Source organism: Buteo buteo, chromosome 14 (genome assembly GCF_964188355.1).
Source record: "Buteo buteo chromosome 14, bButBut1.hap1.1, whole genome shotgun sequence".
Classification (NCBI taxonomy): Eukaryota; Metazoa; Chordata; class Aves; order Accipitriformes; family Accipitridae; genus Buteo; species Buteo buteo.
In genome coordinates, this window is record NC_134184.1 from 16,172,284 (window position 1) to 16,198,258 (window position 25,975).

Consider the following 25,975-nt stretch of genomic DNA (forward strand, 5'->3'; position numbering starts at 1 on the left):
GACCCCACAGGGGACCCACGCTGGAGCAGTCTATGCCTGAAGGACTGCAGCCCATGGGAAGGACTCATGATGGAGCAGTTCGTGGAGGACTGTCTCCCGTGGAAGGGACCCCCTGGTGGAGCAGGGGAGGAGTGCGGAGTCCTCCTCCCCCTGAGGAGGAAGGAGCAGCAGAGACAAGGTATGACGGACTGACCCCAACCCCCATTCCCCGTCCCCCTGCGCTGCCGGGGGGAGGAGGGAGAGAGAACTGGGAGTGGGGCTGAGCCGGGAAGGAGGAAGGGGTGTGGGGAAGGGGTGCTAAGGTGTGGGTTTACTTCTCATTATCCTGCTCTGATTTGATTGGTAATAAATTAAATTAATTTCTCCCTAAGTCAAGTCTGTTTTGCTTGTGACAGTAATTGGTGAGTGATCTCTCCCTGTCCTTATCTCAACCCACGAGCCTTTCGTTATATTTTCTCCCCCTGTCCAGCTGAGGAAGGGAGTGATAGAGCAGCTTTGGTGGGCACCTGGCATCCAGCCAGGGTCAACCCACCACAGTGGGATCTGCAGGTGGATGGTCAGGAACTGCACCAGCCACAAAAGCACGCATAACCACTGACAGAGGTCACAAGAAAGGTCGGAATCTGGGGACAGCAAGAGTTGTAAGCAATACAGTGTAGATGAAAGGAAAAAGATGGCTGAACAGATGGGCTGCAGTGGGTATTGCAAATGAAATGTGACTCTTGATTGGCTGAGAAAAAGAAAATTAAACCAGACCAGGCAGGACATACCCTTTTCATGACAACAGTGACAAGGAAAGTCATCTGGGCTTAGCAATTTCCTTTTTTATCCAGAATTTCTGAATTGGTAAGTCATACCTGAGGATTAAACACCACAAATCTGTTTTTAAGAGAGAGAGAGTGTTATTCCCCAATTATTTTTAATTATGAAGCCTTACCCATCATTCACAGTGGATGTTTAAATAGTGTTTTCCATAGGAAGATGCTGATTTTCACTATTTGTGTTAGCATACAGGCATTGTAATGTTGGGCCTGAAATCCTGGGCTTCATGCTGTACAAACACAAAGGGAAAAGACAGGAGTTCATGTCTCCAAAAACTTGTGATTTAGGTATAGCAAAAAACACCAATCAGAGAAAGAAAAAATGACAAGACAGCATTTGTTAACAGGCTCAAGAGCCTGTCAGAAGACACTGACAGTTTAACTGTAGTCCTGCTTTTAGTGGTACTGCACTAAAGAAGAAGTCTTTAAGGAAGGATTTGAGGGTGAATAAAAATTGAGTCCCTTATATTTTTGGGGGATTCCCACCACAGTGAGGGCCAACATGGAAGGGAGCTAGGAGGTGCTTTGCTTGTAACAGGCACAGCACAGGCTGGCATCGTGGACTTGGATATGGGAATCCACTTCAACACTCACTGAGAAATGAGCAGTGGGATGGGATAGTGGCTTTGTAAAAAGTCCGTGGCTTTGTGAAAGAGTACAACTAGCTTATAACTCTTTTAAAATGTATTCCACAGAGAGGAGGAAATCAGTAGCATATTCCACACGTTTTGCTCCCAGTGGTACTGTGGTGAAGTACGTGACACTTTGGGCACCGTGCAGCAGTACCTCGTTCATTGATGCTACTTTCCACGGAGACAGCCAGCTCCCTCTGCTACAGGCGAACAGCAGCAGTACCACAGCCTGGGGTTGAAATGAGTGATTCTGTTGACTGAGTGCAGAAAAGCGATCAAGGTGCTCGCACTTTGGGTCTCCTCCTAAAGTCTGATGGCATCCAGTGACAGATACTTGACAAAACCAGCAAAGCTATAAGGTTACCAAATCCTGACATGATGAAAGAATGCATTGCAAGGGAACGGGACAACTAAAAAGGGAAAAACAACTGCATCTTCTCAAAGAATTCATTATATCCAAAATGCTTGGCTCTCCAGTTCATGACACATTTTGTAGTGTGAAATTTAAAAATGCAAATCACAAACACTTGGGCACCTTCCTTTAACATGTTGTCATCATATATAAACAACACTGGGAAAAGACATATGAACTGCGTTCAAACCAAGAGCCTGGAAAATAGAAAGAGTTTTAGCTACTACAAAGAAAACATTTTCAAAGGGTATACTGCCCTCAAGTGTACAACTCAGTATTGCCACCAACAGTTGCAACCTACTTAAAAAATTGACAGTAATGTAAGGCTGTGGTGTCCCAGATAATGGCAGAACAGGGATAAAATCCCGGCACTAGGGAACAAAGTGAAGAGACAGCTCGGCCCAGGGCTGGTAGGGCCAGCAATGAGCAGAAACTCATCATTGCCACTGGTCTCCAGCCATCTTTTATGAAAAAGGTCGCTCTGGTTCCCTAGTGCCAGAAGCCAGGAGAGCTTATTAATTTGGGAGGTTCTGCAGCCCTCCTTGTCACAGGCAAATAGCAAAGCACCCCCCCCAAGCTGGCTCTGCATCCCTGCCACAATCAGTCTGTAAGTGAGATAAACTGTTCAAAACAACAGAGACTGTCCACAAATGACTGACTGCAGTAACAAGCAGTAATTTCTGCCAATTAAAGCATCTTAGAAACAAGATGGGTTTGGCACACTCCTGCTGAAATACTTACCTGTGCAGAGGTCATTTCCTCGTTGGAATATTTCTTGATACCCTCTGCAACAGTTCTGCTTTTTTTTGGAAAAATGGATTCTAACGGCATTAAAAGAACTAAAGTGTGAAAAATGAATTGTCTATCTCTGTTAAACAATTTTACGTTGTGCAGGGATACTACTGCACTGCTATACAATCATTTCTCAGCGTAATTAAGGTTTTACTCACCACTAACTGCTTCTCCTTTGTTTTTTATTTTAGCTTGCCCTTTTAAGAATAGCAGGTCCTCGAGCTAATTCAGAGCAAAACTGACAGCAAATTCAGAGCATGGTGAAAGACTCACTTGGTACACAATATCCATTTCCCATTGCAAGCCACATTTGCACTTGCAAAATGTGAACATTAAATTGAAAAAAAAAATAATCTTAAGATCATATAAGATCATAACGATTGATTCTAAAGCAATACATATTTGTCTTCTATGCATACTATAGCTTTATAACACAATTGAAAAAAAAATCAGAAAATTTCAGATGAACTTAGTTACTATTTGCAAAAATCCAGCATAATCTTTATAAATGCCAAGTAATAAAAACTGCAGGAGCTAAGTAGATGTCAGATGCTAAATTCTGACAATGTTTACATTGCACACTCAAGAACATTATTGCTGAAATAGATTCTTTATTTCTGAAACATTCCAAAACAGCAGTATACACAGTTGTAATCAAATATTAAGTCATATGCCATTATAAGAAAGCATTGATTAGTGCAATTGGATTTTGTAAAAGATCTATCAAAAAGATTCGCATTAAAACTCATTTTCCATAAGCAACTGTTAATAAAACATTACAATTTTACTCTTTGTAATAAAGTACTGAAAACCAACTGTAGTTTTAGAGATCACTGTATCTTTGTAAGTGCAATGTGACTTATGCTGCCATTTTAAATACAAAACACTATGACAATAAATTAACAATTGAACAAATGGTGAAAGACCAACAAAACCATGCTGACCCAGCTGGATGGCAATTTCCAGTGAATGCTACTTTTTTGTGTGCTTCTGCAACATAAATATACTGCTTTGTATTGCCAATGGTACAATTTTGTAAGATATGTTCCTAGCGCTAAAAAAGTACATTACCCCAAAAATATTATTTATGGCACAGAAAAGTTAAATTATCTCTCTATTGTTCAAGGTTCAGGCAAGTTTATATGAACTTAAGTATACAAAATAAAATGTACTGGAAACACTAGAAAAAAATTCAAGCACATACATAAGTCCCCCCAAATTGAAAGTAAAATGCATGATGCCTTTACACTGAATAAACTGTCTTAGAATTTCAGTATGGCAAAGCTGCCCGAAAGCATTATCTCCTAGTTCTTTCCAAGGAAATATTCTGGTATGTTGCACATATATAATACTTTCTTCAGTTCCAAATGCCAACACTGCCATTGTTAGTCTGATAACAATGCAGCTGTTCAGGTAACTGATTAAGTGCAATATTTAGTATTTGAGAAGATGTTCATTTTTTTAAAATGACATTGTATTATGGATGGTTACATATTAAAATCCCAGGGGAAATAATACCGTATGACTCTCCTCTCCCAAATCATTGTTACCCAGCCAGCTGGGTAATGAAATCCGCATTATTTATTTTCCACTGTTGATGGGCATCTTTCATCAATAGCAGCCATCTCTCCAGTTCCCATCCCGCATCGTGCTGAGTGACGAAAGTGGCTTTGGAGGCTGAAGGAAACTGTATTAACCAAATGACAAAAAAAGGGAAAGGAAGTCATATTTCATGTGAAAGATCAAGGTAACAAACATCATTTACTTCTGCAGTGACACTGGCTTTGTGGCTTGCTTGGAGACAGCACTCTAGTATATTTCTGGCTCCATGCTAATGCAAATGTAAAGATCTATGGTGAAATTAAGGCCAGTTCCAATGAGACTCCATTACTGTTACTAGTCTTAACAGGGTAAAAGGTTTGTAAAAACGAATTTGGTGAATAATTGCCATGATGCATGAGACCCCTCTAAATGGGAAGATTTGTTTTTTCAGGGCTAAAGACGATAAAAACCTGGTTTTGTCACTACAGACAGCAGAGACCTAATGGGATATATTCTCCAAAAAGCTGTTGTGCTCAGCATGCTCATGAAAAAACCAGCACTTTATAAAAACACTATGCAGGCACTAAAGAATTTTGGCATCTTGTCGGTCAAAGAACTCTACAAAGCCTGCTCCAGATGCTCTTATCCAAGACACACAGCGATGTGTTTCCATCCCACAGCTGAACTCAGAGAGCCGCCGGTCCCAGCACCACCACTCCTGCAGGGAACTTGCCATCCTCCAGGCCCCCATCCTCACACCGGGGCCGTGTCTCTCACTAATCGAGGACTTATTATTAAATGCTTGTTGACCATCTTCCAAACACTCCAGGTACTACCGAGGTAACTGTTTCAAGTAAGATAAAAAAAAAAAACAACAACCATCTGACTTGATCCGACTGGTAACTCACTGGTGACAAGGCAGGCTATCTCTCATTTGCTGCAACTATATTTAGTTACACCAGAATTTGCTGAAAATAAAGTGTCTCAGTTCTGTGAAACTGTTTCCTATAAAACCAGGGCCAAAGCCTTGTTCTCACACTTCTCTGCTTTTTCTGTGAGTTACTGATGCTTCCTCTCCCTTCCAAATGCTCTTGGCTGGAAAAAGGCAGAGGTATGTTGTAAGGGCAGGCAGAGTCAGTAAGTTAAAAGCAGTCATCAGAGCAGCTTCTTGCCTCTCTGCTACAACCAATTTTTTAGTGGTAAAAACACTGTACTTAAGTAAAAAAAGTTTGTTAAACTTAGGTTCAGCCAAGCTGCTTTTGTGCAGCTCCACGTTGTTGCAGGATCACTTATCTTTGATATAAATCCAGTTAACTTGAGGCATAAAAAGACCTGCCTCTGCCATTTTCTGCAACTGACACTTTCATTTCTTTTTTTCCATAAATAAAAAGAGGAAAGTATGTTTAACAATCCTGAAGAAAAAATGGAGAGGGCAAAAGTAAAGAATAATTGACTAAGCTTAAAACAACTGTAAGCATACTGCTACGTATCCAGAGCTGAATCTCTGCTACAGGGCACTGAACAGGAAAATGCGCCAGTGTTGAAAACTGTTTCAAAGAAGCACGAGCTGTCAGTATGATGCCACGTGGTTTTGAGGTAACAGAGTTTTTGGAGGGTCTGTAGTCCCGTCCCACTCTTCCATCGCCAGCTGGATTGCTGTGACTGGCTCCAGCACAAAGCAGCAAACACAAGCGAGCCTCCCACCTTGGCTCCGGAGCTCTGCTTACGTTGCTGCCATGCCTGCGCCTGGTACCTGGGATGATCCAGACCCTGAGCTGCTGATGGACTTCCTAGCTTTAGGTGGGACCTGCCTCATCACTGTGGACCTGTCTGGAGGCTGGGACTGTTGCCTGACCCTGGTCACCATCAATGCTGCTCTTGGTTGGGCACTGCAGGCCAGCCTGGTTGTCCCACTCAGCTCCTGGCTCACCTTGCCCTGCGGGAAGCTGCCCCCGCTGCCCCTCACATTGTGTAAGGATAGAAAGCGGAGAACCGGAAGGTAGAGGTCTGCAAGAAGCCCTGAGCACAGAGTTGGAGAGGGCTGAGGGTTGTGTGGATCCATTCAACAGGAACAAACAAGAAAAAAGTGCTGCTTCACTTGTAAGGCTAAGTAGAGATGGACTGTACTGTTAAAATTTCTTTACATTGCTTTTGTATGCATGGATCTCTGACGGCAAGGAGAACAGCAGTTAATATTTAGCTAAGTTGGTTATCTTGGCTATTATAATTTTATTTTACAAATTATCAAAAGCAGTCCCTCACATGCTTGATCCTATGCAGTAAATACTGAAGTTCCCTAATGCAGGCCCTATATAAAATGTCTAACAGCCTATTTTAAGCCAGTAACTTGGCTACATAACAGTCTGGCCATAGGCATGAAGGCACAGCTTTGCTCTGAATGTGCACTTCTTCCTGAACATCTGATAGATTTAAAAAAACCAAAACAAAACAGAAGACCTTTTCTACTTTTAATCAGGTTATGACTAAAACCACTTTAATTTTCAGTATACTAACAGAAGGTAAACTCTTAAACTTAAATACCATTCCTTCGAAATGATCACAGTGACAAAAATCAACAGTGAGAAAATCTGCCGGTGATGGCTGAATTCTTTCCAAGAAAATTCCACATGAATTGAAACCGCCTTTATTTTCCACATGAATAAATAAAATGAAACAAGGGTCTCAAAGAACTGTAGGCTGAGCTCCAATCTGTCTGTGCTTTTAGAGTCCTATAAACTTGTCATTTCCACAGTGCAAAGACCATCTATGTTCAAGGATCATTGGTCTGGCTCTATGGCAACATATGATGCTACTAAGGTACATTTGATGGTGTGAAGACAGGAGCACAGACTTTCTGGACTATAAATAGCTTTGTTACTGATTTGAAACAGTTTCCAATAAAAACAGTGTTAAGAGTACAGTGTCTCACCCTCCCACTGAAACCTCTTGATTTTGTTTTTCCTTAATATTGCTTGTTATATGAAAAATTACAAAATAGCAAGGGACTGGTCTTCACGGCGCAGAATGCCTCTGTCTTTCTCACATGCTGCTATGAAAGATTTAAGAGGTCTGCAGAAGACCATGAAATTGAGGAAAGGAAAAAGAAAAAAAAGAAAGAAAACCCTCTACTATAAAGAACTCTAACACAGGTAGTTCCAGCAGAGAGCAAAGGAGGTTATAAGAGAAGTCTCATGGTACAGTCTTCATCAAAGAAGAAACCTGACAGCTCTTTATCAAAGTTTCACTGCAGTTGGTCAAAATCTGTTGTCAGTCACATCAGTGTAATCCCCAAGTAACTCAACCAAAAAGAGAATGTGAGTAATTGAACTTATTCTGGATCTAGCCAGTATCTAGTGAAAAGCATAAAAATGGTGAGAGCTAAACAGTGACAGTTCATCCAACAGACAACCAGGTGGTCACGCAGCAGGCCCTCACAAGAGGAGGGATGCCTGCGATGGGGAGAAAGAGTTGGAAGAGTTGACAAAAGTTGATCATCACCTATTAATCACACAACACACAGCTAAGCGTTTAACTCCCAGCTGTGATGAGGTGATTAAAACACAGTCTCTTTCCTCAAGCTTATTTTATTGCTTGCCCTAAAAAAAATAATAAAAAAAAATATCATTTGGAGATTAAAATGTCTTGGAAAAATGCATTTGCTTAACATATAGCTCATTGCAAGTATGTGATACTCCAGGATTCCCTGTTTGCCCATTGCCTCCCAGCTGGAACTGAAAAGATGCTGGTTCAACCCAAGACTGCACTATTCAGGACATTTCCTTCCTCACAATGCTGTAATGTCACAGGTTGCATTTTTACAGTCTACTGCCATTTACAACGACAGGGACATAACTCTTTCTGTTTGGGTACTCTAAGATTTGCTCATCCTGTGACATTGAAATAGCAGTTGGCACAAGTCAAGAAGAAGGCAAGCCACATATGTCAATGATATGAGATTTCCATTTGTTTTGAGTACTTATTGATAGATGGCAATCCATTCTTATTTATATGTGATTACATTCTATCAATATTAGAGTTTACTAGGAACTACCAGCAGGCATTGTCCATCGCTATTTCTGGAAAGAAATCTTCACCCATTCAGTGACTTTACATTAGGAGCTAGAAACGCTTCTCTTTCATAGCCCAGCTTCATACTCAGAAAAAAAAAACAACCAACCAACACCACAATCTAAGCCAAAGCCATCCACATAGGGAAAGAGGCCTGTTTAACTCTTACCTTCGAACTGGCTGTGCAATTTTACTTCTGGGTATGCCACTCCCACTGATAGCCAGCGATGGTCTTGGAAGAGCACTGCGCCCTACAATTCCTTGACTGGCAGTCTTGTTTGGCATTGGGATCCCAGTGTTAGAATATAACTGTAAGTTGTTGGATATTGGAATACTGCTGCTACTACTACTACTAGTACTACCTTGTACGGTTGGGCTTACGTAGGCAGTAGCTTTGAGAGGCTGTCTGACAGACACTGGAAAATGTCCCACACTGTGAACTCTGTGTTGAAGCTGTCCTGGGGATGGAACTGTAAAGAGTGGTAGAAAAGTAACGAGGTCAGTATGCAACAGATGAGGCCAGATAGTAATGCTGATTTCTAGATAGATCTAAATAGGGATAAACACATCATTATACAATTTACTTGCTAATTATAAACTGTTGAAAAACCTCTTGGATCCAATACTGTATCCAGTAACACTGCACTGAACTAAAATACCCTGTTCCATCCCTATCCTGAACAAAAATCCCACCCCATATTCATCCTTCTTTTTCTCCTCAAAGAAGTTTCATTAGCCATTACAAGCACACTAATTCCACCTATGCAATTAGAGCTTTAAGCAAGAGAAACTGCTGAAGGTATAAATTAATTACTGTCAGATTATTTAGATTTCTGTAAGGTTGCTTGCAATAGCCCCATCTTGTTCAAGGAACATTGCATTAAAGCATAAAAGATTGCAGACGTCTACACTTTATGTATAAAAACAATAAAAAGGCTATAAAAAGGTCTTGAATATAACAGCATATTTCAAGGCTGATGTTATGTAAACTATAATTTTAAATCAATGCTATGGGTTTCAGAAGCTTTATATAGAGGCTTTCTACACAATCCTGCCCTCTGGTGTACATCAAACACGCATCTGTTTCAGAGTCCACATATCAAAAGCAAACTGTCAAAAGCCTGAAGCACATAAACTAACATACCACATACAGGCTAATCCTTTTTCAAGTCTATGGAAAAGGACATCTTAAGATCATTTAGAGACACAGGAGAAAATACAGATGTGTGATTCAATTAAACAATACTGACAATATATTGCTATGGAACTATTATCGTAACACAGCTCCTTAAATACCCCAGCACAGCCACTTATTAGAAATGTTCTCCAAAAAATTATTTCAGAAAAATCACATTTTATACACACACACACATATATATATATGCTTACATAAACACACAGAGAAATAGGCATTTCTAAAATAGTAAATAAAATTAAACTCTCAATGCACTACCATGCAAATTCAGGTGGGAAGCTGAACAACTACTTCGATTCTCCTATTCAAACAGGACAAAAATAAAACAAAATAAATCCAGCAGTCAAGTACATTTTCCAGAAAAGATGCTGTTTAGTACTTTTGGTGACATTTGTAAATTCTGCTCAAATTTGAAAGAAAACACCCACAGGAAAAGGTTTTGCCAACTTCTCCCTCCAAAATCTCACATGGGAGGCATAAGTTAAATACTTTCTCCTGCCTGTGTCCAGCAAAATCCACTTTTTCCGTTTCCTCTCAGAGTACCTCAACCACTGTGCTAGAAAAGATGGGTTTGGATCTCAATCTGTCTCATTCCCACTCCACATTAATAATTCAACATCCACTAGATCAATACTCCCTTCATCCCCCCATCAAGAAGTCACCTAAATTAAACTAACTAAAAAGTCATTTTAATTCCCCCACTCAACAAGTATATTATACTTGAGGATATAACCCTCTTGTTTACCACATTTGCTCAGAAGAAAGTGGCTCAACTTCAGTAGGAGAGAGGCCATGTATCTTAAAGTAGTATTTATACAGTGTACTGTAAAACCAGTATTGTATAAATTACCAAGAAAAGCACTTTTCAATTCTAGTATCAAAACTAAAAATGTAAGCTTATATGAATTAATTGCATTATTGGTGCTCCCACAATACTACTGCTACTAATTATAATTTTAGTTTTAAAGTTGGCACAAAATGAATGGCCAAAGAAAAAAACAAAAGGAGGTGATGAAACTCTCAATACAGCGTAACAAGATTGGCAGAATTTGCTTTCCAAAATAGAAACTTTGAAAATCCTGTGCTATATTAAAATATTGTGCAAAAGGAACACAGTCTGCTTTTAATTTTTCATAAAGCAGAGGGTCAGTGACTGGGACATGTATTTTACCACTCTATCGATTCTTTGCACACAGCCAAAGAACACAGGTACTTACTACACGACTGCATCCTTGAAATCCCATTACTCGCTCCATGCAAATTGGAGTCAAAGCTTTGACTGCTCCTCACAGTGACCGGAGAACTAGCAAAGCCAGCATTACTGTTAATGGTGGGGGTACTTGGCATCCGAGTGAGGTTAGGCATGCTTCTTCGAAGTTTATCTGAAGCAAAAGAAGGTAACATCCATAGTCATGTCAGAATTTGCTACAAACATGAGCAGTCTCTGAATAATTTCTGTAGAAAATAAAAATTAAAACAGATTACTTCAACACAAAGAAAGGTTTTGCTCTGCCGGAAGAATATGACTATGTTATTGACAGCCTACTAATTGAACCCTTCTGACTACTATAACAGCATGATTATTAACAAATAATTTTAGACACGAATAGGCAGTACATGTTCAGAATCGCAAAGATTTAAACACTAAAGTGCCATGATAAGGATGAGTTTCACGTAAATGTGTAAAGTAGGTCAGATGAATCATGCCCTAATTGTGCCCGTTTCTTTGCAGTGAATACAAAGCAAGGCTGCAGTGACACAGACACAGGTATCTACACCATGGATGTCTAAAGACAGGTGAGACGAATCCATCCTAAGTGACTAAGGTTTTGCCTTCAGGTGCCAATGAGATGCTAAAAAATTCCATTCGGTACCTAACCTTATTAGCATGTTGTTTCTCCAGGTGGCCATGCACAAAACCTGTTAAGTCGATGCTGTTCAGCTGCTTAGAGCCCTGGGTTGATATCAGGATTTTCAAATCTGGTGGTTCTCCCTCCTACCCCTCTTGTGGTGCCTGATTTGGTGGGCATTTTCAGAACAGGCCTGTAGGGTCTTTCAGGAAAAGAAAGCTGCAAATGCCCCAAATGTTTTGGAGGCATGTTCAACACCTAAGGCATGTGTCTAGGAGGTCAGAAGATGTCTGCAACCCCACTCATGCTAGTTGATTTAGAGAGAGACGCTGAGACCAAGCCTGACATCTCAAGAAGACCTGCCAACCACAACAGCATTAGGTAATCTAAGGTGAAGCTCTTTTGGTCTCTTCTGCTGCAGGGCCAAAGGGAGATGACTCTGTTCTGTATAATCTGAAGAGGCTGGCGGGGGCAGAAAGGCACACGCTGAATGACCTGGTCTGAATTGCCTCCTGTGATGTGACAGACTCCAGTGAAGCACTGCTGTGGGCAAGTAATGGGTCATTTCTTAAATTGCCATTGACAACACCGCCAACGCTGGCCTCCTGGCCAGGTTCGGGAGCACAAGTGCTGTGCCTGGCTGAGGTGGCTATGTTTCTCCTGGTACCATGGTCAGCAGGGAGGCCGCCAGCTCCTGTCCCTGCCGTAGGTTCCAGTGCCTGGCAGATGTCTGCCTCCAGTTCTCACACTGCAACAGAAAGCAGGGTCTGCCTGGCTTCGAAGAGGCAGCTACGACTGCTCTCTCCAACAGCAAGCAGGGCATTTCAAGATCGACATTTTGGATGTATGCACAAGAACGACACATCACACACAGCTTGGAACTGCTGGTTTGGGTCGACCTCCTAGCTCACGCAGGGCAATTTCAGTCCACAGAAACAACAAATTTGACTTGGGAATCTCTGTTTATCAGTCCACATAAATACATAGCCTATTTAGCATCATCATGAGCTCCTCTAATCCTTAAAGCTGCTAACAACTGTCGAGTAATAAGAAGTGACAGTACAGTTCTATCTATACAAGGTATTAGTAGTCACTAACAGTAACTTCAATGTATAGGATGCCTATGTAACTCCAGCAAACTGAGTCACAGCAAGGCTACCACTCCAGCTGTTTTTTATGACTGGTCCTCATGATAAGAGCTGGTAGAGTATCCTGCAAATAGTCAAAAACATCCTTGTACTTCAAAGGTCCAACATTTCTAATATCTTTATGTCCCGAGTCCCAATTACTAGTGCCTACCTGCCCTTGACACTATATCATGCACACTGGTCAGATAATGATGAGACCACCTTCTCTTCTACCTCAACTAAGGCTGACTTTCAGTTACCACAGATGGTCTGACATAGAAAACCATTGCTGTCCAGGAAATAGTTTAAATATTCCCGTGAATTAAATACACTACATTTTCATATATTTGAAATCAAACAGTAGGTATGGAAGGTAAGATAGGGAGGAGTTCAGTGCAGGAAAAGGAAATGCAAGGTTTGAGTTCCTGGAAACTAGAGTACAGCCAAATCCTAATAAAGAACCAGTTTCAGGGTAATCCTTCATCAAAGAGTTAGAGTTGTGCTTCAGCAACTCACCACTGATGCTGGCAGGCTAAAACTGTCAGCGGTACACCAATGAACATTAGCAAGGGGATTACCACTGTGGTTCAGTCACGTGGTAAGTATTAATATCACCGATATAACAATGATAAAATAGTTATTAGGCTTCTAAAACTGTCCTGGGGATGCAAACAATGGCATCTATACAGCTACTGTATGTCCCTATTTCTGAAATACTCATGATTTTGAAAACTGGAAAGGGAACTGTCTTTCTATGATGCAATCCTTGGCCCAGAGTGGCAGAAATTCATAAATATGGGAAGTCTGTAGCTACTGTTAATTTTGGAGCCCTAGCCTACCCTTTAAAATCCTAGCTTCTGAAATCCTAGGTCAACATTACAGCACTTGGCAAAAAAGGTCTGAGCAGCAGGATGGCGGTAGGGAAGATAGCACTGCATAAAATAGCTGTTCTAATACTGTCCACATATCATGTTGTATAAGCAGAATTTCTTGGAGTCTACATGCTCTTCCACTCAGGGACTGCATCAGCCACCACAGGCATGATCTGAGCCTTGAATTGTCCAGTGGGTGCAGCTACAATAGCAGGAAAAATAGGTACACGAGTAGCTTGGATTTCCTCTGTGTCACGGGTGGCCACGTCTTTTGCCTCCTGTTCATTAGTCCCTTCTCATTCCAGCAGTCTGCTCTGCTGCTGATTCTTTCAGTCCTCAGGCAGCAGATTCCTACTGCACCTGAAAATTCTCATCCATTGAGCATCTGTGTTACTTCTTTGATGGGTCCTTGTGTCTGCTGAGACAAATGGCCCTGAAAAGCAATGAAAATAGCAGGTCAGTTTTGTGTTTGGGGAAAACCCAGAAATGTTCATCTTGATGGCATTTTTGCAGCTTTCATCTCCTTGGATGATGCATCCTCTTTCACCTCTTTCTTGAAGTTTGTTCTGTCACCTGTTCCCCTCCTAAGAACAGTGGAAAAGGTCTTACAGACGTTTTGTTTGTAAATGAAACGCTGGCTCTTCTAAGCTTGATATACTGAAGCAGAAGGTGGGAGTTAGGTGATTTTAATATTTCAGGCCGGTAAAACATGACTAGGTATGAACTTGCTGGAAATATATGAGAAGAAAACAAAAATATTTTTCCAAGCTGCAAGTAGCAAACCTTCGCTTTCTAGAGCTCTTTGCTCTCCTAAGACTGATGAGAAAATTAATAGAGAGGAGGATTGAAGGAGTGGAGCTGAGATGTATTCTCAGGTGAGAAGTAATTTGCCCAAATAGTCCTGTTTATGATGAATGCTGAAATTTGCTACAGTTTCTGCGACCTCTTCTGCACTAATCTCATTCAGTGGCAAGCCTAAAAAATCATTGGTTGTTTACAGTTTGTTCTGTTAGGAAGATGTAGATATTAACACCAGCGAGGAACTCCAAAGGATCTGCACCTTCTACAGCATCCATAGTTATTGCAACCCACTACTGAGTCTACTCAACTATAAACAAATATAAACAAATATGATGTCTAAGTAGGATGCAGCCATATAAAGCATCACAGATGTGTCTTTGCCTTTCCCAGCCTTCTTTGAGATGTAATAGCATGACCTACAGACATTGTATTATTGAGAAATTTGAAAGTGTGAAGAAAATGCAAGAACAGGTCATGCAAGAGAGTTAATAATCAGTTCCTGGTTATTACCACCAGAATAGTTCATGCATATACACACGTGCTTGTCACTTCATGAGTGTTCTATAGAAGGGACGCATTGCCCGTGTTTCACATATCTGAAGCAGAACAATACACCAGAAACCACCTACTGCAAGTTTACACTTTTTCCCGTGTGGCATCCACGCTGACTTGCCTGTTGCCTACAACACAGGAAAAACTGGGAATTGTGAAATACAGGGTCCTCTGCCCTCAACTGAAAATGTGCATGAAAAGACCGACTCACAACACACATCATATTCACTACTGGTGAGAAACGGGTCAACAAGCAGGCAAAAGTGTCCCTTATTTTGTCAAACATTCCACAAAATTACAGTAAAGGCAGCAGTTTGCCTCTTACCCAGCTGCTTCAGTTCTGGTTTTTTCCAGGAAGTTCTTCCCTCGATGCCGTTTCTTCTATGAAGCCTGGGATCGGTGGCCCAGGTTCCTTCTGGCAGGACACCAGAACAGGCAGCATCTGCCTTCTGTCTTCTGGTCCCAGCAGCGCTGGTGGCCGTCCCCATTTCACCGCTTCTGTGTTTTTTTTTTTTTTCTTCCCTGACCTTATACTATCCCTGGCTGAAGATTAATGTCCATGTAGCACGCAAACAGACCTTGCCCTCGGAGCAAAGCTGCCCCAGAAGAGGCGCGCTCTTGGTGGGCTGCCAGACTGAGAGTTCTGTAGTGGTTCTTGGTCAGTATCATCTTCTCGCTGCAAAACGCCTCATCCAGGGAGGCTTTCCTTGCAAGGAGGGCTTAGGTTGACTCTACAGTGAAGTGTCTTAAAACACGTTTATTCATTCACTGTTATTCTCTGCAAGTGTTGTCAATGTTTTATTTGAACAAAAGGACTCACAAGCCTTGCCAAAAGTGCACTATTGTTAAGGAATGTGATACAATGAATTATTAGTGTCTCAGAGAAATCTGTATCACCGTTTAAGCTACATTAGCAGTTTCTTACTCATATTTAAATCCTTTACACAAACCCTGCAAATTCAACTCTGTCTTATCTGTATTGTATGCACAAATAAGCTGGGGAGAAACCATAAGGAAAAAATCTGTGCTTTTCTATTTTAAATATTATGTTCTATATTACGCAGATATTCAGAGTTTGTTCTGAAATCCTTACCAAACTTGTAGACTCAAATACAACTTCACCTTAAGGGATTAATTTGTTTTCCTCATCTTTGAAGACCTGAGTTCAGTATCTGCATTACATTTGTTATGATTATAACATTTATGACATCACAAATACACCAGGGTCTAGTTAAAGGTCTGTGGAATCGTCAGTTGATACAACAGAGACATCAGTGTGTAAAAGCATAAATACAGGTTAAGAACTAAAAGCAAGTCTTTCAGTTAAGCGAGAGACACCATTCTTCATGACTGTCAATACCTACGTTTTGCTAATGTTGAACACTTCCATTTTATTCAGAATTATTACTTCATCTCGCCCTGGCTTCACAGGCATATGTCTACCACCACAGATTGTTATAGCAAATAAAAGATTTTTCCATTATCCTTCCATGACTTCTCCCCACTGATCACTATTCTCAATATAACTTCAAAGGTGACAAAGTAAGATTTTTTCCTCCTTTTCTTTATTAAAGTCTGCAACAATTTCCTACAGTGAATTCTTCCTTCCTTACTGAGCAAGAGAGGTTATGAGCAGAAAAACACTCTGTAAATCAGCAAATCAGTAAGGACAGACCTTTTCCTACCTCTCCAAACACACAAATCCATGTTAGTCTATACTGAACTGATCTCTAAAAACCAGCCTACTGCCCCTGAAATGCTGCTCTTCTGTATCTGCCTGGAGTTTGCTTAAAAAAACCCCACAAAACCAACCACAAACAAACAACAAACAAAAACCACATCTGCAGCTTTCCAAATGAGGCAAGGGTGTTGCAACAGCCAACGATGCTCATAATATTTTGTCTGAGAAAAGTTATTCCCCAGAAGCATATGCAATAAAGTAACTCATAACTAGTAATTTCTGGAAAATAAAAGCAAAATTTTTCGAGTGAATGTTATCTGTGGCCCGTTTATGAAGGTATCAACCAAGCTAAAAACTTAAAAATCAACATGAAAAGTTAATGGAAAATATACATTGAAATTAACCAGCTTGCATGCACTGCTACTCAATGAAGGATGTATTTTTCATCTGCCCCTTCTTACTGCATTGTAATAAACTCCTGCTTTAGCTGGAATAATTCATCCAATATACAAAGTTTCCAATTTTCAGGTATTATAAAAATGGACACTTTAAAATCCACATGAAGTAAGGGATGCCAGGATAAAACTTTATGAGTAAGCTTATCTCAAGAGCTGAAAAGTGGGCCTAAACACAAGAAAATCAATCCCACTTTCAGCATCTTGTCTATCCTGGATGATTTCACAGCACTATAGTTCTGTTACTTATGTTTTCAGAAAATCAGAAGTAATAAAGGGCATAGACATTAACATCTATTCAAAAAGAATAAAGTGACCAAACAGAAATAAAAAATATTTTTAAAGAAGTTAAAATGAAAGAGATTACTTATGTGTCACAGTTAAAAAAAAAAAAAAGTGTACATTTATGGATAGGATAAGGCAAGAGAAGGAACCTGGACCTGAGAGTGGGGGCTAGATAGTATGGTATTTTATTTTGAAATAGGTATCCGGCAATTTAAAACAGGGCAGAGTGTCAAAATCACAGCAGGGCAGCACTTTGCTGCAGTACATTGGCAAGAACAATGTGTGAGTTCAAAATTATGGCCTCCAACACAGCTGGACAACATCTGTGAGAGTATTCTCACCCCAACCACAGGCAGAAGATTACAAGGGTGCCAGAAAGCCCAGACAACCTCTCTGCTACCTAAAATGCAATCTTGTGGATGGAGAACAAGGAGACCATTGGTTATAGTGAGAGACTAGACACCTAGCGTGCAAGTCAGCGCCTATGTACAGGTACCTCACGCCATTTGAGAGACCCTGGCGTGTCTACAGCACCTAAACAGCACTGACACATGGCGACGGCGAAGCCAAGCAGGGTGCATCAAAGTACCTCGTACAGCGCTAAGTGCTTGTATCTGGGCAGCCGAATTGGGCCCTTCAGACACATGTGGACACCCACATCGCAGCATCTAAACGTAGGCGCTCCTCATCAGGCAACCAATATTATACTCTTAAAAGAATTCTTGAAGTTTTCCAAGTTTATCACACCTTCAGCATATCTGTTGCAGTACAGGTAGTTAAGTTAGAGTAAGTACCTCAACTTGCGTACCATACTAAACAAACTTCACTAAAAGCAGGTAGGATAGCATCCCTCACACCATTTGTTCCTAAAGGCAAAAAATTGTACTTGAGCTAAACACATAGCCTAGTTTCGGGGAGACATTGTGTCAAAGCTAAACACTGTTTTTTCACCCGAGACTGAGTGCCAAAGTTCAACGGTTACTTCCCACCTACTGTTCTCTTATGGAGAGCTCTGTGAATGATCAGATGAACCAGGGACCTGGTTGACTGCACATACAAGAACAGAAGTGATCTCTTTGAGGAAAGAGGAAGAGAGATTTGGGAAGACTGTTGGAATGGCCAAGGGCAGCACAGCATGTGGTATGTGTGATTTTGATTAATTATGGATGATGCTTTCCACATACATTGAAAACAGTAACTAAACAGTTTAGCCCTTCCATCTATCACACCCTGCTTTCTCATTTGCGTTGGTAAACTGTAACAGTGTGGAACACATCATCCATCATATTGAGATTCAGACAAATTCTTATTTTGCAGTCTACCTCCATTTCAATGCGTAGGAGTTCTTGAAAGACAATGGAACTGTTGCCAAGATGAGAAGCGCCGATTAGAAGGTGTTGTAATACTACTCAGACATAGTCAATACAGTGAACACATACTCGATACAGTGAACACTTGACTCCTTGTCTGCCAACAGAACACAGCCAAAGTAAAACGTTTGTAAACATCAGTATTTGCCACCTATGTGGATCAGTGCTGCATGAGTCAGAGGCTGAAGGTGCAGAAGCTGAAAAGATAATTCCCCTCTAAAGACAGTGGTATTGGCTATTATAGGATTGTCTGCCATCCCAGCAAACGGGTAACTGAAGTCATGTGTGTCCATCTTTTGAGCAACACGGAACAGGTTATCCAACACATCAAAGTTATTGAGAAAAAGGCAACCAGGTGGTACAATTGGTGGCCTTTTACATTTATACACTTTCTAGTTAATAAACTAGGAGTCTAGTGTTTTCAGTGCCCTGTAAGTACTTCCTGAGGTTTCTATGTGGGAATCTAATACTTAAGTTCCACTGACATGGAATACAAAAATATCATTGAAAAAGCATTTGGGGACCATACGAAAAGATCGCAGCACCACATCCTGCCCTTATTCCTGAATCAAAAATGCCCCATAACCTTTCTTTCTATCTCCCCAACATTTCTGCAAGCCCATCAGTGCTGTCCCATTCTTGTACCTCACCAGGAAGAAAAATAACGTTGAAATTGATATGGCACATATGCTGTACCAACAAACACCCACATTGCTCTACCCTCTGTTAACGTCAGCTTTCTTTATGTACTGCCACTTGTCGATTATACTTCCACACCACGTCTTACTTTGAATGCAAGTGCTTTTGGCACCAACCTGTCATGTCTTATGTGTCAGGAAAGCAACATGCATACCTGGAGTGCTCTATAAATAGCAACTTTGTGTTGTTTTGAAGAACACGTTTATTTTCTTGCCCAAGGGTGAGCTGTAACCTGTAATGTTATGAACAAGTCCCTGACTGAAAACTATTTTGAATTAGCTTGGGGAAAAGACTGAAGGAATAGGAAAGTAAGATGCAGCAGGAGGAAGAAAATTGTGATCATAATAAGGAATGAAAGGAAGGTAACAGCAACAATGGAGGGAAACTTAAGTTTTGAATGAGCACTGAGAGACAAATATTCCAGAGACTCTGAAATACATCTCAGATGCAGTGCAAAAAGGAGCAACGGCTCAAGATAGTTTGGGAGTGACATTATCTCCCACTACTTCAACAGTCTGCCCTACCAGACCTGGAACACGAGCAGAGTGTTGACCCCTGCCGTAGGCACTCATTGCGGATTCACAGCATAGCTGCATTAACAGCAAAGTCAGGAACAAGAAAGGGATTGAAAATCTGACAACCCTATTTTGTATTTTACTGTATCCACAATGGACATGACTAGACCAAGCTCGAAAGCCCAATCAGTTCTTCTAACCAACTATTGGCCTGCTAAAAGATGCTCTTCTTTCCTTTTTCTTCTTTCTTCACTTGTGGTCATCCTTGCAGCACTTTAAAACAGACTAAAGCAACAACTTTCATGACCAGGTCACAGATTACATTTTGTAGGAAATTACTTAACAATAACATACCCCAGTCATTTGCACAGGCTTAAATTGCTTGTCACAATTCACAGACTGATCTAGCCATCACACACTAAACACACTTCACTCTGTTGACATAACTTGATCTTTAACATGGCACTGGCACTTTGCACAGAGAAAAGACCACTTCTCAGAAAAGCATGCAACCCACCTCCGTTAATCCTATTTGGTTGCTGCTCTGGAGTTTGGGCTTGCGGAGAGTAGTAGGGCTGCTGATAAGTATTTGAAGGGAAGTGTGGGGAGGTAGGGCTCCTCCTGCAGTCCCGGATACTGGAGAAAGTCTGTGAGTGAGGAATTCCTCTCTGGAAGGGGGAGCAGCGAGTCAGCCGTGGCTGCGGAGGTGGGAGGTGGTCAAACTCTTCCTCGTCCTCAAGACTATAGCGATCGTATTCCTGGTCACCGCATGTCCCTTTCTTTCCTGCATGCAGAGAGACGCTTGAACTGTGCCTTGACACAGATGCTGAAGTCGAAGCATAATCTTGCCTAAGGCCTGTAAATTCCAAGAAGAGGATGATTTGGCTTCTGCTAAGTGATTAACTCTTAATATGTACTTCAATCTTGAAAACTAAGCAGGGTAAGTAGACATGATTTTACAGCAAGAATTGGATTTACAGTGTCACCAGGCTGAAGATCTGAGGTAGGATTCATCTGATCTAACTTTTGCTGTCTATCTTTCAGCATCTGAGCCTGAATTATTTCCCTCGAGATCCATTTTAAATAAAAAATAAAAAAAAGAACACAGGCATCTCCAAAATGCAGTACCTGTGAGATGTCTTAGACGCCTCTCTTAACATGAGATGAATTGCCTTCAGGAGGCACCTATTTCTCTGCCAGTAGAAAGACTACATGAATATCAAGTTTTTAACTTTTAAACACCTTTAATTAGAGGAATTAACACTCACTCTATTAGTTTTCCAAGTTATTGCTATTAAACTTTTATATACATGCAATGAAAATGCTGACAACTTCATTTCCTAAACTAATAACCCATGTAAATATTCTGGCTCTCCAACCTCCCTGAACAAGAATTAGCTCCTGCTAGCAGCCGATCTCATGGACAAGGCTTAGTGGTAACACAGCTGTGTTTTAGACAGGTACACGTCCCACCACCCCCTTCTCAGAACACCAGGTTTTGAAAACCACCCCACTGTTAGCACTGCCCCAGAAAAGCATGTTTGCTCTGGGTCAAGTGAGAGAAGGAAACATTCACATCCCTTGTACATCCCCCCCTTTTTCCAGCTGCACAGTAGCCAGGGAAAAAGGGGATGTACATTGCATTTCCAGGAGCCGAGTAACTCCACCAGCAGCTGCAGATAACAACTTTCCTGGATTTACAAAAAGCCCTCAGCTTTGGCAGATGTCTTTGCTTCATAACGGAAACTTCTTAACATGCTTTCCTGCCCCTCCTCGAGGGGAGTTTCTATTCGTGGCTGTGAAGAGAGCGTGCCTGCATGCACGTATAATACCATCACTTTCCATGGGATTAAGTGGACAACAACCGTCACGTGCTCAAACATTCTGTACCAGCTGCTACTGCAAGGATGAGATACAACTATTACACCTGACATAGATTAGAAGAAAAACAGTGTTTTCCCTTCCAGTCTACCAATGACCTGATTCCTTAAAGAGCTAATTACCTGAAGTCTTTTGTCTTTTTTTAAACCTCACTCTAAGAGAGATGAGCATAGCTGTCATTTAAGTAATGCAATCCTTTGGATCTTTGATATTCATAAATTTTTTTTTTCTTAAATTATTGCAACTTTCACATAATACCAGAAATTTTCCGAGCTGTGACCACACACATTTGCTAGCTGAGAATTCAGCTATCTTGGACAGTCTCACACTTGCTAATCTCTCTGCTGAACATAACAAGCACTACCAAACGTTCAGCAAGTTCGACTGCTGACAAGCGATCACTCCAGCCTGCTCAGTCCGGTTGCTGCAGGCAGACTGCAGCTCTAATTTTTTCTTCACATTTTATTTTTATTTTATTTAATCACTTATTACTTAGCATTTTCCTTCAGTCACCACCTCTGAATTTCTCTTGGTTTTCATCTCATCATCTTCTCCTTGATATCTCACTTGGCACTAATAGGATGTGAGAAAGATACTGCACTTACCGAGTGACTTCTAAGTCAAATGCCCTTTATTTATGAATAAAGATATTTTCCAAAAATTACTATCAAGCCAAACTATAACCTATGTCAAACAAGCTTTTGGGCTCAGATTTGTGCATAATCGCTACTCTGAAACCAAAATGTTAAATTTAAATGCCCCAATTCAGAATTTAAAGGGGAACTAATCTAAAAATTCATCTCACAATTAAGAAGATCAAAGTAGAGGCAAAGAAATCCACAAACGCTGCTTATTTTTACCTTTCTCATGAAACATATGCATGAGAAAAATGCTTTTGCCTCTTCCTTCCACAGAAATAAAATTATTTTAATTAATTAATATGGTAAGACATTATAAATCTACTCAACAGGTACTCAACAGGTATGGAGCTACCAGTTGGGATTCAGAAAAAAGTAAGCATCAAGCTTTGTAAGATCCAGTACCATTTACCTGAACCCAACAACATGCTCACCTTCTCCATGCAGGTGAGATGTTTTTCCACCTGCCACTCGAGAGGTGACACTGTTTGAGAAAGATCCACTTGACTGAGACCAGACTGGAGCAGTTTTGACTGTTACGGGAAATCTTTCTCAGACTATTTTGAAAAATGAAAAAAAGCCACCTACTCTCCTCCTGTAGACGAGCCATGATCTGAACGTCGGTGAGGTCCTGCAGCTTGTATCCCATGGAGATGGAATCATCCTCCAGCTCCGAGGTGCTCAGTTCGCTGTCTATTGATGACTGTGGGCTCAAAGGGGAACTCCTAGAAATGTAACCTATGTAAGAAAACATAACCTTTAGTCTGTGAATACGTCTGGATGTCTTTCATTCATGACTATCAGCCCTTCATGTTACAGCAACTTAAAATTTTTTCTGTATACCAGATGAAAACTTTCAGAAGTGTAGTGCAATCCACTAACCATTAGCAAAGGGCTTTGATACTTGTGAGAAGTAGTAAGTGTAGTAATGGATCAGGAATTCCTCTGCTTGTTCCCAAAATAGCATCATATAGCCCAGGCAATGAATAATTTACCCAATACAGTTCTGATACAGCTCAGATTAGTTAGCATAGTCTAAACACATCTGCATTTGAATACTTCTTATGGGCCTGTGGTTCTCCCTACTCTCTTCTGAAAAGCAAGTGTGTATGTCACCAACTTCTGCTCAGTACTCAGATACCATATCAGAGCCATTTACCTAAATTTTACTGTTTGGTTTTTTTTTTTAATTGTTTATAATCATCAGATAAATCAATGACAATAACAATTAAGACTGAACATTGTGCAACATCAGAGAAAGCATTGCCTCCCTCACAGAGCTACCTTTTGGAAAGGGCTCTGGATTCTGCTTTTACCCTGCATGACAGTAAAATACAAACTCAACTGCAATTAGTTGCATAAGCTAGCTGTTACCCAACTTTAAAGAAAAAATATTCAAATAAAACAGTAAATCACTTTCTAATATCCTCTGGACCACCAGAGGCCCACAGCCTGCAGGGCAAGAATGGCTGCGACTATGGCTTATCAACTGTGCTTGTACCACAGATGTGTTTGCATCCTCTAGCACTGCTCAAAGCAGCCACCTAAAATTCATCCTAAATTTAGCTGCCCTCTAATAATACCTCCAACAGCAAAGGACACACAGGGGATTACTTTGCTTTGGAAGTATGGCAAGGGGTAATGTGTTTGCTTTTTAAAATCTGCAAGTTACAATGGTCCTTGAGGTTTTGCAGAGGTAGTAACAGCTATGCCCTATTGGAGCAGCAGTGGGAAGCTAGATGAGATACCTCAGGGTATCTCAAATAGCATGAGATGCCTTCATTAGGGACTAAACTACATCCCACTGAATAGGGGAGCTTAGACATCTTGCTCACACAGACACGTACACCAGGCATTCAGTCTGGAGCTGTATCTCACCTGCAGTGCCATATCCCTAACAGGGCTTTCTGCACTGATTTCACACGTTGTAAAGAAAATTGTGCACAGATCAGTGTGACACTGATGCTAACTTCCTTAGACCACACCTGCTCCTGCCAGCAATGAAACGTTAATGCTTCTTCCCCAGAAGATTATTTTCTCTACCGCCACTGCAGCTTAAGAGAAGTCACATTATAAATTGACTCCTGACACCTGTAGCGAAGAAGGAAAAATGCAACTCTTTGCAATTTACAGCCTATAGAAGAAAGTTTGCATTTTTTCCTAAAACTCCTATGTCCCCTGAAAATCGGTAGCAAACAAAATAAATCTTGGATAGTAGCGATAATGCCAGCTTGAAAACAGCCATGATTCTTCTGGCTATTTTTACTATAGAGAAATTCTCCCTGCAACTTCATTACACAGCTGCACAGATGTTTCTGTAGACATAAGGAAGGGGCACAGTAGGGCACAAATGAGCAATAAAGGGCAGACAAAGCTAGGGACTGTTTAAGCTGACACAGTTGCAACTATACTCTCAGGTAAACCATTGCTGAGAAATAGGCTCTGTTTACTACCATCACTTTCCTGTAACATGCTGTGTAACACAGAACATAAACTACACTACTAGTTAATTGCCACATTTTAGGTAATTTTTAAAAAATCTCCCTCTGAGATGAGAGTCTATATACAATCATCCGAACAGTGTATTGCTGTTAAATGCTAGCAAGATTAGATTAAATTAAGCAATTCTGTAAGCACCGCAAATCAATAAAAAGATAAGCATTACCTGTCCGTTCAGGTGTTAGTATTGCTTTACTGGAGGTTTTAGAGAAGCTGGGACTATTAAAGCCATTGGTATATGGGGTGAGTCTCGCAACAGGACTATAGGGAAAAGCCAAGGAGACAGGTGTAGAGAAGAGGTTCCGCCATCGGCTAGCTGTTACAGATGCAAGGGAGGAGGGGGAAAAAAAAGATTTATAGTTATAAATAGAATAGTGCTGTTAGAGAGAAAAATAATCTCATCTTAATCTGTTCACTATACATTTTTTACTTATGGCAAAAGGAAAATAATGGCCCAAGCTCAGCAGCAAACCAGGATCAGCAGAGCCTTCTAGATGTAAAAGTATGCTCCAGAAAGTTTTCTAGCAAATATGTCTTGTTTACCATTTTCTATGCATACACCATTTTGGTATCTATTCATCACGTATATCACTGGGTGCCAACACACAAAGTAACAGAGGAAGTAAAAACCACTACAGTTAATAAAGAAACACAGATGACATTTCTAGTGTTTTTCAAGGAATTGTTCATGGCAATCAATCATTACACAACTGAATTAGCAGTTAAATTAGCAGTTATGGGAGTTCAGAGACACAGCAGTAAAAGACGCTTAACCGTCAAGTGCTAAAAACAACTGTAATCCCATAGCAAGCTTTTAAGCTACCATATTTCCCCTTCTTTTTTTACAGCATCACATTCCTGATTACATAAGCATGAAATTTTTTTTCAGTGTTTTTGGAGGATCAACCAAATAAAAAAACACCTCTTTTTCTACATATTGCTTACAATAAGCTTGCAAGGCATCTGGTCTGCTCAGTAACATCAGAAAGAGCTCAGAATAGGCAAAAAAAGAAAGGTTTATTTAATTTACATTTTTTAGCTCATCCAGTAAAATATGAATCCAACTATCCTTTGGTTCACCTATTTTTAACATGTGTTCAAAAGGCAAAATAAACAATATCCACATGCTCTTCAGAGAGATAAAGTTGTTTTAAGTAGAAGGAAAAGGCAAAATTTAAAAAACATAAATTTCAGAGAACCCATTCAGATACAAGCAAAGTTTGTACAGATGAAAAACAAATGATAGTATCGCATGTTTATTTGCGTTAGAATCTATTTTGTCCTGACA

General features: G+C 40.6%; 1 protein-coding gene across 2 annotated transcripts in view; it reads right to left on the minus strand.

Annotated features, from left to right (window-relative positions):
• Positions 1-3,318: 3,318 nt before the first annotated feature.
• Positions 3,319-25,975, minus strand: part of SLAIN1 (SLAIN motif family member 1) — a 52,841-nt gene continuing 30,184 nt past the window's right edge. Inside the window, exons 3-8 of one of the 2 annotated variants that reach the window (XM_075045829.1) lie at positions 24,854-25,003; positions 22,777-22,926; positions 20,187-20,525; positions 10,680-10,844; positions 8,437-8,737; positions 3,319-4,344 (exon numbers count right to left, since the gene is read on the minus strand). In XM_075045829.1, coding sequence (XP_074901930.1) covers positions 4,269-4,344; positions 8,437-8,737; positions 10,680-10,844; positions 20,187-20,525; positions 22,777-22,926; positions 24,854-25,003 — 1,181 coding nt within the window. In that variant the 3' untranslated portion in view covers positions 3,319-4,268. The remainder of the gene's footprint in view (positions 4,345-8,436; positions 8,738-10,679; positions 10,845-20,186; positions 20,526-22,776; positions 22,927-24,853; positions 25,004-25,975) is intronic. The other variant, XM_075045830.1, reaches the window with a different exon arrangement.